At 41.7% G+C, this 19,124-nt stretch overlaps 1 protein-coding gene and 1 long non-coding RNA gene across 5 annotated transcripts in view; both read left to right on the top strand.

Moving 5' to 3' along the window:
- Positions 1 to 5,397, top strand: part of HIVEP2 (HIVEP zinc finger 2) — a 141,510-nt gene extending 136,113 nt beyond the window's left edge. For 2 of the 3 annotated variants that reach the window (XM_033143909.1, XM_033143910.1), the window contains 2 exons: positions 458 to 1,353; positions 2,779 to 3,594. In XM_033143909.1, the coding sequence (XP_032999800.1) occupies positions 458 to 1,353; positions 2,779 to 3,594 (1,712 nt within the window). Of the gene's footprint in view, positions 1 to 457; positions 1,354 to 2,778 lie in introns of all 3 variants that reach the window. The other variant, XM_033143913.1, reaches the window with a different exon arrangement.
- A 5,655-nt stretch (positions 5,398 to 11,052) lies between these two features.
- The window catches only part of LOC117043819, a 53,035-nt gene continuing 44,963 nt past the window's right edge, over positions 11,053 to 19,124 (top strand). For both annotated transcript variants that reach the window (XR_004426237.1, XR_004426238.1), the window contains exon 1: positions 11,053 to 11,099. This is a non-coding gene — a long non-coding RNA (uncharacterized LOC117043819). The remainder of the gene's footprint in view (positions 11,100 to 19,124) is intronic.

Genomic DNA, 19,124 nt, shown 5'->3' with positions numbered 1-19,124 from the left:
CTGCAAACTGTGGAATCCAGATTATACTCCTGTCAGTTTGATGCATCCTTGGGCACTTGAGAATCCTAGTTCCTAATTCTGTTGGGAGGGAAATTTTTTAATTTAGGCCTCATACTTACAATCTTTAATAGGTAGACTTGAGATGCCAAACTCAGATTGGCTAACTGTGCAATCCTAAACATGTCTACTTGGAAGTAAGTCCCATTGAGTTCACTGAGAGTTACTCCCAGGTGTGTAGCCTTTCAAGACCCTGTAAGCGCTATTTTGTCAAACCCCAACCAGTCACCATGTGACTTGGGTTCTCATCCTACCCTGCAGAAGTTTTAGAGAGCCATAGAAAACAATGGTATTTTAGTGCATGATTGTGACAGCCGCTTTGTGTGTGGGAAAGCTGTATGGTCAAGTCTGGAAGTATGCCTCTGACTTATGCTCTTTTGACTTATCACAATTGTTTCAGAAAATATGGATGACACACATCATGAAGTCAAGAAGAGCAGCATGGCTGGCTCGTCAACGGATCACCAGTTCTCTGATGCTGAGGAATCAGATGGAGATGATGGAGAAGACAACGATGACGATGATGAAGACGAGGATGATTTTGATGACACCCTTGGAGATTCAACACCCAAAACAAGATCCCGAAGCACTAGCCCCCAACCCCCAAGGTTCTCTTCATCTGTGAATGCTGCTACAGCATCCTATGGGGGTTCTCCTGACAGTTCAGTGGGACATTCATCCTTGATAAGTTATCTGGTCACTTTACCAAGCATTCAGGTTACTCAGCTCCTCACACCAAGTGACACTTGTGATGATTCACAGATGACAGAATATCAGAGATTTTTCCAGAACAAAAGTACAGATTCAGAACCGGACAAAGATAGGCTTGACATACCTTGCTGCATGGATGAAGACTACATTGTTTCTTTGGAGTCCAACTCTCCTAGAGACTTTTCATCTTCTAGCCGACAGTCCTCACCTGGGTATGATTCTTCACCGTACAGAGATAATTCGCCAAAGAGGTATTTGATGCCCAAAGGAGATTTGTCACCTAGAAGGCATTTATCACCAAGGAGAGAGATTTCGCCCATCAGACACGTATCACCAAGGAAGGAAGCTGTACTGAGGAGAGAGTTATCACCACGGAGAGATGTGTCACCAAGACGCCATCTATCACCAAGGAGACCCATGTCACCTGGGAAAGACGCATCCTCCCGAAGAGATCTGTCTCCACGAAGAGAGAGAAGGTATATGGCCTCAGTTAGAGCAGCATCACCCCGAAGAGGGTTGTACCATAACCCAACATTGCCCATGGGCCAGTATTTGCAGTCGGAGTCAGTTCCATTGGGACAGTCGGTGAGTTGAAAAGAACATGCTAATCCAATATGTGAACTTTATTTGTCTGATAGTGTTCTGTAACTATGAGTGGTTGGCATAAGCAAAGCATAAAACAGAGTTGTGTTATTTATTCTAGTCAGAGTTACAATGGATAAAAGGGGCAGTGATTTGTACAACAGAACCTTATGGAAGAGTCACTGGCATGCCACAGTGAGTGCCGAAAACCATGTGGCACGGACAACTAATGGAAGGATCTACAGGGGTCCCCTCAACAGCATCCTGGTAGTCCTGTTGCAATTGTTGGGAGCTGAATAGTTCCCTCCCCCCAAAAAAAAACCCTTCTCCCATGTCCCTTCAGTTATCGTACTGTTTTAAAATGACTCTACACCTTATTATTCTTTCCATTGGCAAATGCCAGAAAAAACATCCATTTACATAGGCAAGTGAAGGTTCAGTGTGCCTTGACTTGCTGGATTTTGTCTGGAAAGAACAATGAAGATGAGTTGTGGTCTAAATATCATTGGATCTGAACTCTAGAATCATAGAGTTGGAAGGGGCCCTTAGGATCATCTCCAACCCCCTGTAATGCAGGAATATGTAGCTTTCCCTTGCAGAGATCAAAAATGCAACCTGGAGGACAGCAGGTTGGCAATGGCTGGTTGAGATTAACTTCCTTACCCCCTGCTTCTCAGGAAAGGGTCCCAGGAAGGGCAAGCCAGGAGATAAACTCTCAAGATCCTTCCTAGAACAAGCTAGTACAGCTGCCCTTCTGTCATCTGTCTGTTTTGATCTCCACAATTAGGATTATTCCCTGTGGATGTAAAGAATTGAATTTGGATGCACAAGAGTAGCAATTTTTGAACCATTGAGTGGGCTTCCTGATGCATTTGAGCACCCCCACAGACCTAAATATTATTGCCTTCAGTTATCTTAGGGTGGAAGAAGTCAACAACTGAAAACCAATCACCATTGTTACTGTCACAGAAAGGAAAGGGGCGCATTGCCTCTAATTAACCATTCGACTATTTTGGCCTCAGCTGTTTTCCTCCTCCTTCTCAATATTACATTACAAGAACTGACAAATAGAGCAAAACAAAGAATAGGAGAGATGTCTGTGTTCCTGCAGATCTATCAACATTGCTTTCACGTGTGTCTGAGCTATTGACATTTGTTTATAAGCCGAGCCTTTGTGTGTGATATTTTGGAAGGCGAATTTAAAATGTATAAATAGGGCTACTGTTGCATGAACCTTATAGAGCATCTTATAGTCGTGGCAATTTGCTCTAGATGGCAGTGGCAAGGTTTTATAGCCACAATGTCTCTTGCATGTTACCTCTTGTTCTTTAACAACACATTTTGCTGAACCATAGATAGCATTGTAGAATAGATTTGCTAGTCTTGCGATAGCTGCTGCTAATTGTGAACATCTTTCTCTGCTTGCAGAGTTCAAGACCAGGATTGTTCCAGGGACCTTATTTCAATATTTCTGGGGAAAAGGGACTTCTGGAGCATCACGGATCTAGCCTGTTCCCTGAGGGTCCTACTGACTATGTCTTCAGCCACCTCCCACTACACTCTCAGCAGCAGCTTCGCGCACCCATCCCAATGATGCCCATTGGTGGCATCCAAATGGTCCACTCGGTACCTGCAGCTCTTTCAGGTTTACATCCTCCGTCCATCTTGTCCCTCCCCAAAGAGGGCTCTGGTGAAAAGAAGAGGGCAGCTTCGGAAACCATCACTCAAGAATCGTGCATTGTTTTGAAGCACCACGAGAAGCGCACCTGCCCTCACGCTCTGCACTCCGCGGCTCAAGGCGCTGCACTGCCTTCTCAGCTGCTGCTGCTGCAACAAAGCACTTCGGAAGATGGCGTCATCGAGAGGGAGCAGGAGGAAAACATACAGACTTGTACAAAAGCCATAGCTTCTCTCCGAATCGCAGCCGAGGAAGGCCTACATGGGACAGAGCAGTCGCAGAGGGATTCTGAGCCTCCACAGAAACCCTCGGAAAGTGCACATTTTAGCATTAAACACTTTAGTGGCTCCGAGCCAGGCCAGATCTGTGCCTCAGCCACCTCCCCTGACTTGCACAGTGTCGAAAAGGACCTTTTTGGTACATCACAGACTGCGTTATCTCATTCCACCTTTTACAGCAAAAGCAGTGCGGATGTCAGACAGTTAGGCTATCTTAGTAAGAAAGATTCCCCATCAAGCACACCGGAAAGAAGAGAACCACCCTCCGAAAAAAGCAACCCACAGTGATCCGAAAATGTGTGAAGACTTTAATACATGTGTTTACTCCAACCCCTGACTCCCCTCCCCTAGTGATAGAAGGAAGTATTCATCTTTATAGCATGCCGGTTCTAAGTTACAGTAGTTTGCTATTATATATACTTTTGTTATATCAAAAGAATTGAGTAAAACTACAAGTCATCATGAGCCTGACCAAAATGAAATTTCAAAGTTCTTATTGGGTCTGGTACTTTTAACCTGTACAGATGTTTGTGCCTTTTCTTTACTTTTGCTTATATTCTTATAAGCATTTTTTTAGCGGTAATTTGTACATATTTTAGAATTTGTGTATCTGCTTTGTAATAAATGTAATTTCTTTCCTTTTTTGGACACTTTGACCTAAACGATGTAAAGCAAAAAACAAAAAAAGCATCAATATATATGTGAGGTTGCACTAAAATATTTTTATATGATTAAAACTGAACAGCTTTTATGTACAGCTCTGATTCTGTAATACTAATATTTATTTACTTTGTTTCATAAATTGTACATTTTTTCTTAATGTTGCGGATTGCTTTTCTATGTGAAGCATGGGATTTACTGTTGCATTATTAGAACAAAAAAAATGTATATTGTAAACAAGATATTTAAACTAGAGTATCTTATTCTGCACTTATGCATTAGTTTAAAACAAAAATAAGATAAAAGGATGTATCAGTCCATTCTTAACTCTTGTAATTTTTTGTCTCTTGTTTGCTGGATCGACTATAACTTAAAAGTGCTGATTGTGGTTTTAAAAAGATAGTACCGTAAAGCATTAAAGTAAAACCATGTGCTATTGTGAGTTTTTTCAAAGCTTTATAAAACAGTTATAAATATATTAAAAGTATTTGGTCTCATGTGAACATGTTGCTCTATATGCTCCTTTAAAAGAAAATGGGAAAACATTCCACCCCATGTAAATATGTGCGAATTAAAAAAAGCAAAAGGAAAAAAAAGCGGTGCAATTAGATTGTTTGGACACTTAGAGGCCTCATCCTGCTCCAAGTGAAGTCTGCGGAAGTTATGAATTTGACTTGAACGGAAGCAGGATCAGGTGATAGGTACCACATATCTTTATTAAAGTGTCTTTAAAAAAGAAAAGAAGAAGAAGAATGGAACTCTGGCTCCCTTGGCTTTGACTATAGCGGAATCAGGCTTCCAGCTCAGGTGAGAAAGCATGTTTGACTGTATAGATCTCTGTTATCGGCGGGGCCGGTAGTTGTGGTCGTCAGTGCTGGGCACTGCATGCAGGAAGGTGGAGCCATGGAAATGAACTGGAGGGGGGCGGAGCCTCCATACTAGTTGATAGCCAAGGAGCCTAGTCATATTGCCAAGTTATCTCACTCATATGTGGGGACTTTAGGGTGGGTTAGGGGAGGGAATATTAGATGAAGGCTTGGCAGCCATTTCTAGACAGCCAAGACAACCGGTAGGCATTTTCTCACCAGAATAAAAATTACCATCCCAATACCTGTATGTTTCATCTAAGGGAAAAAGTCAGCGGAGACAATGAATTCTCTCCTTCAAGATTTAGGGCATTTATAGCATGCAGTGGTATCAGGAGGAGACGGGAAAGAACCATTGCTTACTTGTTTGGAAGGCATGATGGAGGCCGCTCCCTTCACCCTGCCCCTCCCCAATATAAATACATACACCCAAGTCAAGAAAATTCTGGGGTCTTTTCTGTGCTATTTAGTGGATTATAATTCTGTGAAAAAGTTTGTATATTGAATTGCAATACATTTAAGGAGTGTTCTTTAAAAAAAGAAATAAATATACAGTTACATTACATATCTAGCGTCTAGTTTTCATGTGTTTTAATATATATATTTTTTCCAGGCTAGCAATGACGCTCTTTTAGGCTGCAATCCTATGCCTATGAATAAGCCCCATAGAAATTAGTCTACTTCCAAATAAAGACTTATAGGATTGGACGGCATGTTGCATAATGTGACATTTTGTTGGGCATGACACGCATGTAACTGGCCTGGTTTTGCATGAAATAACAGCTTTGGCTGTCTTGCCTATTGCTCCGTTTTTGCCAAATATTTTATATCTATTGCACACTTCTGAATAAGAAAAGATCAGCATAAATCATCATCTGAGCACCACCCATACTCAAACGTTTAAACCTCTTGACCTGAATATCTTCCAAAGAGATGAGTCTACAACAGCTGTAAACAACCTGACAAATCTGTAATTATTAATCTGCACATATTTCAGGGTTACAAGCCAGCAATGAGTTAAATAAGCAATGCACTTACCTCTACATTCCATTGTAGTCCAGGTACTTAAGAGTGGCGGGGGGCAGGAATTAGCAGCGCTAAGTCTCTGCAGATACCATGTTCTATGGTGGTAAAAGACGACCTACCTCTCTTTGGCTAAATCAGCTTTTAACAAGAGACACAGGGTGTCATTGTTACCCTAGGCTCATTTTCTTTTAATTTGTTGGTAAAATGTCAATGAAATGTGGATATCTTTGGTTAAATTAAGGCACAGGAATGTGGTATTCTTCTTAATTGTGCTTGCTATGTGTTTGAGCTGATTGCTGTGAACTACAGGTGAAGGACTGTATACAAATTTAATAAATAATAACAATAATTCCAACATAGTTCCAGCTCCCCACTCATTTTTGCACAGTAATATATAGAACACATTCCTGGACGGACATAAACACGAAAAGGCTAATTTGGATTGGTTAACCCATATCACTTCTCAGGGACAACCCCTTCGGCATGACCCAATAGTTATATGGGATCGTTCCTAGAAATGGTAGGTGCCATAATCTTTGTATTTCTCTCTCACCCTAGGCTTCATTATATGGTAGCAATTTTAACTCATTTATGTAGAGTTGAATATTCCAGAAGAGCTTGTTTTCAAGCAAGAGTATCCAGAACTTGGGGAAAGGAATGTAGCTCAGTATTGGACCACATGCTTTGCATGCAAGCAAAAGATGCCACATACAATTCTGGATATCTCCAGTTATGCCTGAGAAAAAATCCTGTCTGAAACTTTCAAGAGCTGCTACCAGTTGATGAACACAAGGCTAAATATGGACCAGTGGTCTGGCTCAGTAAGGCAGCCTTCTGTGTAAGCAGCAGTGTTGCATCTTGCAAACACCAGTTTGCATATTGTACTATCAAACTAATTCTTCCCTCTTGCAGACAAGTCCTAGAACAGGGCCATCCATTTCCAAGGGATTTGAGATCTGCGCATAAAAATGTAAACTGGAGCTGTGGGAGAGTGGCCCAATTCAGACATCCCAGCAAGCTATTCAGCTCTATGCAGATACTTTTAAAGTGTTTGCATTTAGTATCCATCATCAAACTAGAAATAAAACATGAACAAAAAGGATGTTCCAATTCTGTAACAAAAAAAATAAGGCTTATGCTTTCAAAAAGTAAATATCTGTAAACAGTTTCAATGAAAAGTTTTCTTTCTTGCCTTAGTGCATCATGTCTATAGGGGAGGTGTGATCCTGATTTCCTGCTATTGTGTTTCTGATTTCCTGCTATAAGTGGTTCATAAATAAAATACCTATTCAGGCTTCCAAACACTCATGAAGAAAAGATAGGCCTACACATTTCTAGCCCCTTCCAATATTTTTTCTGCATTCCCAGAGAAACATCTGGTGCAGTCTTTATGATATCATCCATCCAGCATCTCACTAAGTGAAAATATCTGTAGAAGACGACATCTGAATACCTACCCTAAGCAAGTGGATTCCACTTCTAAACACACTCTTGCTTTTCTAGTACTGTCCCGAAGGGTTCAATTAAGTTTTCACAAGCAGAGGGATGCAGAAACATTGTCCCAACTGTCTTCCAAACTGAAGATTTGCATACTAAATTCTAACACAGCACAAATATCTCTGCATTTCCAAATGGCATGCCTCTCATTGCTGCCTCTTTTTGTTTTTCTTTTTATATGCATCAAATTTTTGACATCAGCACCAAAAAAATGGTGGGTGATACCTGGGAGCACTGCAGATGTTCAGAAATAGACATCTGGCCAGGAATCAACAAAAAGGTCGAGAAAAATTTCATTGTATGTTCTGGAATTTCGCATTTTTCTGCTAAACATAATTTCCATAAGTCCTGCTGTATCTACCAAACTCTTCTTGCTCATGCTTCCAGACACTTGCCATTTGCAATCCTTTACTCAAGTCTCCTGGGTTCCTTTACTTTCCATTCACGCTTAGAACTGCTCTTTCTACCACCCCCGCTTAACTCCAGTTATCATATCTGTATTTCCCCAGTCATGCAAAATCCTTTAAATGAATTCCTATGCCTTAAATGCCTTGTGGAGGACAGGGACCCTGAGCTTACCCTGAAAGTAGCGAAATACTGTGTAGCAGCCATGAGGCTCAGAGAACAAGCGGTGTTATCGCTATGAACAGAACCCTAAATGGCAATTTTTAGGCAATATTTTAAATGCCCCGATTCTAATCTATATATTTTAGATGCTGCTGTATACGTGCATATACGTGTATGGTATTTGCTGTGCAAATTTTAATGTATCACTTTTGTATTGTTGATTTAGTGAGTTGGTCTGTGACCGTAAAATAAATTCATTCATTCATATCTGTATTACTATTGTCTGTATTCACATTAGGGGAAAGTAACTGTCTTTCTGTTCCAGAAGGAACAGCTACTATTGGTTCATTCAAGTTGCTGCATTTGGATCCTCAGTCTTATTGGTTCCCACCAAAAGGCAGCTTTGTGATTGCTTTAGTTTGTTCCCTCCAAAATGTATCCTTTCTAGCCAGTCTTCTGTCCCTATAAATGTAGCTTCCCTCTCCTCAGTCTCCAGTCTTATTTGCCTGAATAAAGAATGTTACGCGAAGAAGCTGTCTCCTGCCTACGTCAGAGAGCTGAAATCACTTGCTGAAATCATTATCCCCATGCTACTACAAGAATTTATGACCCGAGTAATTCACAGAGAGGTGGGAGAAGGAGATTTTCCACCCCTCCAGCCAACCTTCTGATCAGCAAGCCCTAGGCTCTGTGGTTTAACCCACAGCGCCACCCACGTCCCTATAAATAATATATATTTTTATTTAAATGATGCTAGGAGTGATTTTGACTATAGAAATACCATCCACAATATCTAGCAAGGTTTTGCTAAATTATAGGAATGAAAAACATCACATTTAAAAAGTAATTTGAAAATGATGTTCCCCCACTCTTCCCCCTGAGACACACACACACACACACACACACGTCTTTCAGATTCTAAAACTTCAGTAGTGATGATGTTTTTAGTCACTTGTATTCTGAGTGTTTTTAATGTCATGCCAAGTCCTTTGTACGCAAGCTTCTTGACAAGTGTTAAGATTCATCAGCGTCACTGTGCTCTGAACAGGTGATGCAAAAAGTGACACCCAGAGAGCCCACAGGGTGACTGTCCAAAATTTACTCTAGCAGCCAAGGTTTGGAATGTACAGCCAACCTTTTCCATATTGTAGCTAATGAAATGCCACAACAGAGTTGGAAGGTGCATATCAGGCAACAACACAACACAAGTTGCTGAAATGGCTTACAGGCTGCTAATTAACTCTCACTGCAAATGAGATTTCATTTTTATTTTGGATTGGGGGAGGGGTGGTGGTTTTATTACATTTATTTGGCTGGCAGCCAATGCTACAACTCACTATGAAGCAAGTAAAGCTGAAGTCCTTCTGCAGCAACATATGGATGTTTGGGAAGTATGAGTCATAAATGGAACCAGATGCAAAGGAAAAATAAAGCAAGTTATGAAAGAAAGATAGATGGTTGCAACTGTCCTTAAATAGCTATCAGTATTATTACTCCTGATGCTAAGCCCAGTAAGGTTACCAGATTTTTTTCAATGAATATGGGGACACTTTTCAACTTCAATGGATTTTGTATGGGGACTGATTAGTAAATCCAGGGACTGTCCCCGGGAAATGGGAACATCTGGTAACCTTACACTATTGGGGGCAGAGCCGTAGCTAGGTGATCTTGTGCCCCTGGCAGAACCATCCAGATTGTGCCCCCTAGCCACGAACAAATTAGCTCTTCTTTCCGCCTCTCCTCCACCCCCCCTCCACCCATTCAATTCACCCTCTACTTAAAACTGTTTCTTATGAGGCAATAATCAATATTTATATTTATGGGCATATTTTTTAGCCAATTTTGCGGGGGGGGGGCATTGCCTGCACCCCTGGCGGAGGCCCACTTCACCACCCCCTAGCTACAACTCTGTTGAGGGGAGCAGATTAAATCTGCACATTCATGGCTTTTTTTTTTTTTTTTGAATGATGGAGGTGGAGATGCTCCTTCAGGTATACAGGGCTAGAAGCCATTTGGGGTAAAGATGTACACGCTGAGAGCTCCTATACGTGAGGAGGCAATCTGATTGCCTGTCCCTGCCCCAGTCAGCATGGCCAAACTTTTATAGACACTTTCACCAACCTGATGCTTTCCAGAAGTTTTGTGCTACAGCTCCCACCAGTCAGTCCTACCAAGCTGGATGGGGCCATTAGGAGTTGCTGTCCAAAACAGCTGGAGGGCATCAGGTTGGCGAAGGCTACTTTATATACTTGAGTGCCAGCTGAGCAGCTCATGCATATTTGAGTGGGAAGACATGATGCCCTACCTGAACAAAAGCAAAACAGAGGTATGCATTAGCCCTTGAAAGCAACAGTGTTAAACTGAACACAGAATTGAGGAACCAGACAATGAGCAAATAATGAAATTGTGCAGTGGAAAGCGATGGCATAGTTTGTGCTTCAGCCTGAAACCCTCTTAGGTGTGTCCATCATCTAGGGAGGAGTTTTTCTGTGTTTGAAAGGTCTGCTTCATCCCCGAAGGAAAGTGAAAGGATCACATTTTCCTATATTGAGAAATGTCACAGCTGCACAGTTGTGCTTAGGTAGCAGGAGAGTGGGAGAAAAGAGCTACCCACTTTGTTCCTCCAGGCCTGGAGGGCGGGGCGCGGACCCCAGCATGTATACTAATCCTTTAAAATTAGGAGAGAGAAAAATCCTTTCAGACGAGAAGTTGCCACAGAGTGTTCAGATGAAGGATACAGTGATAAAACTCCACAGCCTTTAGTTGTCAGATCCTAAGCGCTATTTCAGCTCAATAGTGGTAGCAGTGGATTGTATCTCACTTGATAACATGGCATGGTATGGTAGATGTGCATTGCTGAGCTGAGCCACACACCTTCTCCTGAGGGCCCATCCACAATTCCCACGAGCAGTTTCCCCCTTGCCCTGCTCTTTTACCTGGTCTTTAGCTGTAACTAAGAGCAAATGTCAAATTGGAGAAAACCCATTTTTTGCCACCTATGCCCAGGCATTTAAATACATTTAGCTCTTCAAGTACCGTACCTTTAAGTCATTAAAGGGTTAAAATACTCTCAACATTCCCCCCATTAACTCTAATCATTGCACCTGTTAAAGGTTTCTTCCTGAGGCAACTGGTTCTGGCCTTCCGGTGCTTCCTGCAGCAGGAGTTCTCCACTTGGTAAGCATTATTCATAACCACTGGTTTACAGATATTTGGTTGTATTAATCTGAACATCATTTTTTAGATTTTTTGAGAAAGATTTTCTAGCTTAAATCGCAATCCTTATTAATTAGGGTTTTTTGTGTCGATCTAGGGGTTGTTTTATCTTTAGATGTTTGTTCTGTTTTTAATTCGCTTTTGTCCTCAGTGTATATTGTTTTATATTTCTAGTTTTTGCTTAACAAGAGCTCTTATAAACAATTTTATAATTACTTTCATATTTACTTACTATAAGATGTTGATAACACGTTGTATACTACCATTTATAATAATAATAATATTTATTATTTGTACCCCGCCCATCTGGCTGGATTTCCCCAGCCACTCTGGGCGGCTTCCAACAGAAATCAAATACAAAAATATCAAACATTAAAAACTTCCCTAAAAAGGGCTGCCTTCAGGTTTTTTCTGAATGTCAGGTAGTTGTTTATTTCCCTGACCTGTGATGGGAGGGCGTTCCACAGGGCGGGCGCCACTACCATTTATTTCTCATATCTATTGTGTCCCTCACAATTGCTATTATTCTAAAATCAGTTGGGCCTCAAATGAATATTTCTTCATGCACTTAGAATCCTTTTCCTCCTGATATCATATGGAGGTCACCAACCTGAGGTCCATAGGCACAAAGCACCTCTGAAGGTCCCTGGGTGGGTGCCCCAAACTGTAAGCTTTCATTTTCTTAAAAAGCAAGTCTCCAGTCCTCATAGAAAGAAAGTTATGAGGCAAAAAAAATGCAGATACACTCTGAGTGATCTCTGTGAAATGAGATTGGTGCAGCTACCTTTCATATTTTTCCTGGTACCAAGGAATTCTCCCTGTTGTTATTAGATAGCAAAAACATTGATGTTTGTGTGTGAGAGAGTGATCTCCATAGTCAGGACCAGCAGGACATAGCTGATTTCCTATGGAAAGCCTAGGGCTCTTAGTTGTTGTTGTTGTCTCTCTGTGATTTTGTGTTATGCTATGCGCCCTGTGGCAGCCATTTTGTGTTGTGCCACGCCCCCTCCATGGCAGCCATTTTGTGACTGGCACCCCTAGCATTCCCTCAGAATTCAAAATGTGCCCACTAGTCCAGAAACATTGATGATGCCTGTCACCGTAAAGAAACAGCAAAACTGTAATTAAGAAGGAGGTTGCATTTTCACATGTGCAATGTCTTCCGGTCAAATTTGATGCGATGCTACTTGCATCTTAAGGTGCAGGTTTTGAAAGGTGCTGTTAGCATCAGCTGGGGATGGCAGTGGCTGACCAGTAGCAGGAGCACTGTCAGCTGTGTAAGGGAAATTTAACCCTTTCTTCCCCTGCTGAAGTGCTGAAGGAAATCCCTCATCTAGAAGGTGGTTTTGCATTGAGAGGAAAAACCCCACTGGTGTCAATGGGGGGATTTGCCCCCAAAGTAAACACCAGCTGCATGTTTCTGGTACTGTAGCTACTGAGAGAATGCAATGCACATGCAACTTATGAAAGAGGCTTTCTGAAAGCATTCCTAGGAGGACAAAGATCCTTTCATAAACCCTATACACATGACTTTCAGACACTGAACAGGAGAGCAAACCCCAAGAACATTCCCACCTTTCCAGACTCATAAACTGAAGCAAATAGGCCGATGCCAAGGTCAGACTGGAGAAGATTTAAGCAAGACTTCCCAAGGATGGAATGCAGATATAACAAAAATCTCAATTCCAATGTTAAAGCCAGAAAAAAAAGATGTCTCTGCATTTTACCCATCCTAGTAGCGCTTTCTCTGCTGGCAATATTGTCAGAAAGTTTCTTTCATAAACAAAGCAAGAGTTTTCCCAGCTCTCACTGTGGCAGAATCGTCCCTTCTGGGCACACTGTAACAAGCACAGCAGAATAAAGCCTACAAGGGAACACTTGGCTGTACTGTACATAGAATAGCTTGATTTTATGCTCTGTCCGCTGCCTTGAAGATTTCTGTACAGAACGGTGGTCTGCACACTAACAAATGAAAAATTAAGCTCAAGAGCAGTTTCTGAAATGCTCTGTTTCAAGAGGCATGGCAACAATAAGAAAAAGCAACCGTGTGCTTCCTGAGCCTTCCATATCAGCCAGATTTCTAGGAAATCTTATCTCCTCATGTGAAAGGACAGAGTAAAACAGCTGCAAGATGTACCTAAGGCCAACCCTTTTCTTCCCTGGTTAGAGAATTCCATCCATGTTTTTGTCTGTCTGTTGTCATTCCCTCATCTACTGTCTGTCACAAACACAGCAGAAAATAACAGAGACGGCAGAAGGAAGTCACTCTTACTTAGGGTGCTCTGAATGGCAGCCTTCTACAACCCAGCCCTTCCTTAGGCATCTTTGGACTATACCAACCATCAACCCCCATCCCGTAGTATACAGCCTGCAGTGGGGGATTATGGGAATTGTAGTCCTGCAACATCTGCAGGGCACCAAATTGGGGAAGGCTGATTTAAAGTGTTAAAAAAAGAAGGGCCATAGCATCTACCTTGCACTCAGAATGTCCTAGGCTCAATCTCCAAATCTCCAAGTAGGCCTGGGATACAAGCCTGCCTTAACCCCTGGCAGCTGCTACCAGTCAGTGTAGACAATACTGAGTTAGATGGACCAATAGAAGGGAGCTTCCTAGGTTTCTGTGTTCCCATGAAAGAAAAAAACAAGTAAGGAGTAAAAATGGGGGTCACATGAAATAAGGATGTGCCTCATTGCAGGGCAGGGATGATACATACGTAACATCTTTCACCTTCAGATTAGTATTCCATTCTTAATTTTTTCACTTACTGGCTCTTAGTCTCAGCCTAGTATTTCCTCACTTTTGCTTCTCTCCATTTTTCCATACTGTGACATGCTGTCAGGAGGAATAGACTATGGTGATCATTTAACATTTGACTGTACTGTCAGTATTTGATATTTGACACCTGATATTTGTTATCACTATTTGATGTGTAATAATATTTGATGTCTAATTCTTCATATTTGAGTATTACTGCTTGATTTGACAGCCAGGGTCGAGCATTTACTATTTTCTAAGATCTATTTGAAATTCAGTGGTAGCTTTTCCAACATGTGGGTTCATTCCTATAGCCAGTATTGCACAGCCATCAAGATCCCAAATCTCTCCTCTTCGAAACTGGGGCAGGCTCATGCATTTTAATGGCTCAATTCCTGTGTACGCACATCAACAGAGAATCTGACATTGGTTTTGAAAAGGAGTCATTTTAAAAAGGAGGTTATTTCTGGCTAAATAGAAAACTACATAGCTTTTCATTTTGTCAGCATCATGTGCTTCAGGGTTTCTTTCCCTTTTTTACATTTATCTTAATGGTTTCAAGAGCACTAGAGGGATATCTCTGGATAAAAGGAGCTATAGAAATGCCCATTTTCATTTTGTTATAGCCCTGCATTCAGCCAAAGGACTTCTTTTTCCAGGTATTGTGAATCTCCTTGCATAGCTTAACTCTGAAGTATATAAACCCACTGCAACCTTAAGCACTCACTCTCTCAGGTGGGCAACATATGCCTGGCAACTTGCAATGCACAGAGGTCTTTTTATAGCCCACAAACTGCCTAAGAAATTCCATTGTCTTTTTTTTGTTAGATCAAAGAATGTGGATTGAGAATGTGGGTGCTCTGGCACCAAGGAGTACTAAAATCATCCCAAAATTTTGTTGTGTTTTATCTCCCCATGATTTCTCAGTCAATTCCATGTTTTTGATCCTAATTTACACAGTGTGGTCCTACACCCAAAGGTGCCATGCCTCTCCACTTCTGCAAAGTTTGCTTTTTTGTTGTTTAGTCTTGTCCGACTCTTCGTGACCCCATGGACCAGAGCACGCCAGGCACTCCTGTCTTCCACTGCCCCCTGCAGTTTGGTCAGACTCATGTTGGTAGCTTTGAGAACACTGTCCAACCATCTCGTCCTCTGTTGTCCCCTTCTCCTTGTGCCCTCCATCTTTCCCAACATCAGTGTATTTTCCAGGGAGACTTCTCTTCTCATGAGGTAGCCAAAGTATTGGAGCCTCAGCTTCAGGATCTGTCCTTCCAGTGAGCACTCAGGGTTGATTTCCTTCAGAATGGATAGGTTTGATCTTCTTGCAGTCCATGGGATTCTCAAGAGTCTCCTCCAGCACCATAATTCAAAAGCATCAATTCTACGGCGATCAGCCTTCTTTATGGTCCAGCTCTCACTTCCATACATTACTACTGGGAAAACCATAGCTTTAACTATACGGACCTTTGTCGGCAAGGTGATGTCTCTGCTTTTTAAGATGCTGTCTAGGTTTGTCATTGCTTTTCTCCCACGAAGCAGGTGTCTTTTAATTTTGTGACTACTGTCACCATCTGCAGTGATCATGGAATCCAAGAAAGTAAAATTTCTCACTGCCTCCATTTCTTCCCCTTCTATTTGCCAGGAGGTGATGGGACCAGTGGTCATTATCTTAGTTTTTTTATGTTGAGCTTCAGACCATATTTTGTGCTCTCCTCTTTCACCCTCATTAAAAGGTTCTTTAATTCCTCCTCACTTTCTGCCATCAAGGTTGTGTCACCAACATATCTGAGGTTGTTGATATTTCTTCCGGCAGTCTTAATTCCATTTTGGGATTCATCCAGTTCAACCTTTCACATGATGAATTCTTACCTTGCCCTTTACTGCTTTTCTAGCTTGTTTCACCACTTTGATGCCAGATTTGCAGGCATTGCCCTGCTTTGAACCACTTGCATTGCACTACTTATTGACTAAGCACTGATGTGCCTATGATGTATATACATTTCTTTTTTCTGGTAGGCTGTTTCGTGTGCCCATGAGTGATGCCTCATCAGCCCCAACTAGCATAGCTGATGGGAGCTGCGATCCAAAGCATATGTAAAGCATTACATAGTGGGAGGTTGGTTTGAAGCTATTATTTTGTGTTTGTTTTGAATCTTCATTTCTGTAGCAAAGCAGGAAGGACATCACTGCTTTCTTATGGGGTGTGTAAAGAGGTACCTGGCATTCTGGTTTGGACATTGTGGCATGATTGATACTTTGTGACATGACCTCATTTTTGGAAGGTGGCGGTGGGGTTTAAATAAGAATTAGAAGAGACCGAAATATTCTGACCCAAGAAAAGAACGGTATCTCTCTTACAAAGTGAAACTGAGTAGGTGATAGCAAGAGCCACAGAAGAATATTCTAGAATGGCTGAGAGCAGTTATTAATATCCCTGTTGCTAGACAATTTTGAGAGTGTGTGGGCTGCTGTTTTCACATCTCTCAACCCATTTCACTGTTTTTCTTCAGTGTATTCCATTATGTACGTGACATTCTAATTTCCAGTCCCTTAATGTTCATTGAACTGGTAAGACACAGTTACATTCTGTAAGAAAACAAGAAGAGGATAATGATATAGTATGGCCATTTTGGGAAAAGGAGGGAATCCCATTCTACTCAGTAGTATTGTTAGGAAGCATGGACATAATTCAGCTCAAACTAAGCACTTTGGAATTATGCTGTTGTAGTATTTCTTTGCATGTTCGGATCCAGAAACCTCCCCATAAATATTTCACACATGACTCAAGTATTATGTTTGGTTTTTGGCAGAATTTAGGCCACAACTTTATTGATTACAGCAAGTGAGTGGTTGCATAGGCTCTGGTTCAACTAGCTCCCTGCTCCGCAGGTAGCGCTGACCCAGGGTTCCAGCATAGGTCAGCCAAGGGTGAACACCTGGATAAGCGGAAAGCCGGGAATAGAATATCTCCGTCACCCAAATGTCCCCCTGGACTCAGGCACGGGCACAATCCCCTCTCAGGGGACCATCAAATCCCTGGATTCCTTTAATGGAATACCCTTCACATAGTGATGGCGAGAGCGTTCTCCCATCCCTATCACCTGAACCAGAGCCTATCCGCAACCTTACAAATTGTGACAATTTGCTACATGGCAGGTGAAACCCAAATGGCAACAGTCAATCAGCCAAGTGGGGAAAATTCCTGTCGTGCCCCTGTCCCAACGACAGACGACACATGACGGCATAGCAAGGTCAAGCGCACAAGCCCTAAAAGTAGGGAGAGGTGGGCAGGTATTCCGATGCACGCACCGAAAGAGGAAGCTCTGGCACACATGCATGGGCACTTATACAGTAGGTCCCTCAATACACTTAGACTGCGCTCCATTGGCCAGATTGAACCCCGCATCAAGGGACCTTCCAATTCGGTGTTGTGGCTGACCAACCGAACCCACCCACAACACAGGGTGTCGGTTTCCAAGTCTCACCACAATATGTCCCCTCTTTTAGGGCGGACACGATTTATTTCAGGATTTATATCCTACCCTATAAAAACTTTCTTAAGGCCATTTATACAATATAATAAAAAGAATATTTTAATAAATTACAGATTAAAAATAGCTTGCAAAACAAGCAATGTTGCTGGACTACAGTTCCAAGCATCCTTAATCATTGGCCATGCTGGGGGGGGGGTTATGTTTTTATTATTTTTAAATATTGGGACAGGTAGGATTAAAGTGCTTAAACAACAAAAACAGAGAAAACAAATCTTGTTTGCAATCCTATGCAATAAAAAGTATCACAGGATAATTAAGCATGCAATTAACTTGCACTGATTTAACTTGGAAAATCTTAAAGCATGTAATTGCGACTAAATGCTGCTACCTGCTTTTCATGTACAGTGGTACCTCTAGTTACGAACTTAATTAATTCCGGAGGTCCATTCTTAACCTGAAACTTCCTAATTAGAGGCGTGCTTTTGCTAATGGGGCCTCTTGCTACCACTGCACCACCGGCACACGATTTTCGTTCTCATCGTGGGGCAAAGTTCTCAACTCGAGGTAACTCTTCCAGGTTAGCGGAGTTTGTAACCTGAAGTGTTTGTAACCTGAGGCGTTTGTAACTCAAGGTACCACTGTATACCCCCCAAAATAAAAATGCCTCTGAACCAGGTGAGGTACTATGTGCTTATATCAGGGATGCAACATCTGTGGCTTTCCAGATGTTGTTGAATCCTAATGGACTGGTGCAATATATAGATATATATCTAAATAGTGGAAGCCTGGCATAATATGATTGTATTGACTGGTCCCAGTTAACATCCATGCTGCCCAACTCAAATGTTTGGACCATGTAAGGCAGCCCTACAAGTACCTGATTGCAGTGTCATGGCACTCAGAGAAACTAGATGAAATAAGTAATTCAAACAAAGCAGAGGTGCATATCAAGGGCTCCCCCAGATGACCTGTTTCTTCAACCCTCATTCTGATTTGCTCGCACAAAACTAACGCAGTGGTTAAACTGTGCCTGGGCTTTACAGATCATTTGTTCTGGTTTTGTTTATTGGACCAGTATATGATAATGAGAATTCAGCCTAAATTCATCCTGATTTTGCTCATGTTTACACATCTTCCCATTAACTTCTATTAAATCCACAACTTTAAATGCATTTTTCAGTCACTTTCCAAAGTGCAAAAGGCATTTTTTTGTTTCTTTTCTTTTTTTCTTTTTTAGTGGATTTGTTGTGCTCTGTGTGACAGAGTGCTTTACACCACTTTTAATTGTGCAGACCTAAAGTTCTGGTATGTGCAAAATACTGACCATCTGTGGGTACCCCCCAAAAGCCAAAGCCAATGCAATAACAAACTATTATATTGAACAAAAGCAGCAGTCTAAAATGCTGGAGCTGAGAAGGAATACAATCAAACATCAAATCTCTGTTGCTAAAGAAGTTTTTAATCGCTGTTCTAAACAAACAAACAAACAAACAAACCAACAACAAAATAAATAAATTCCTGACAGGTCTCCTCACTCTTTCTACATCCACAAAGCTGCTAATAGAAAGGACTCATGACTCATGTTCACTCATTAAAGGGCCTGAGACAATGGCATGGAGAGCAAGGCCTCTATGGGAGAACTATATAAGAGAAAATGGTCCTCAATTGGGTAATTGGGTCTTGGACTATTTAGGGCTTTAAATGCCAAGACCAGTACTTTCTGCTGGGCTCAGAAAC

Source organism: Lacerta agilis, chromosome 3 (assembly GCF_009819535.1).
Source record: "Lacerta agilis isolate rLacAgi1 chromosome 3, rLacAgi1.pri, whole genome shotgun sequence".
Taxonomy (NCBI): Eukaryota; Metazoa; Chordata; class Lepidosauria; order Squamata; family Lacertidae; genus Lacerta; species Lacerta agilis.
Note: the sequence above shows the minus strand (reverse complement) of the source record. Positions and strands in the feature narration are given on the sequence as shown.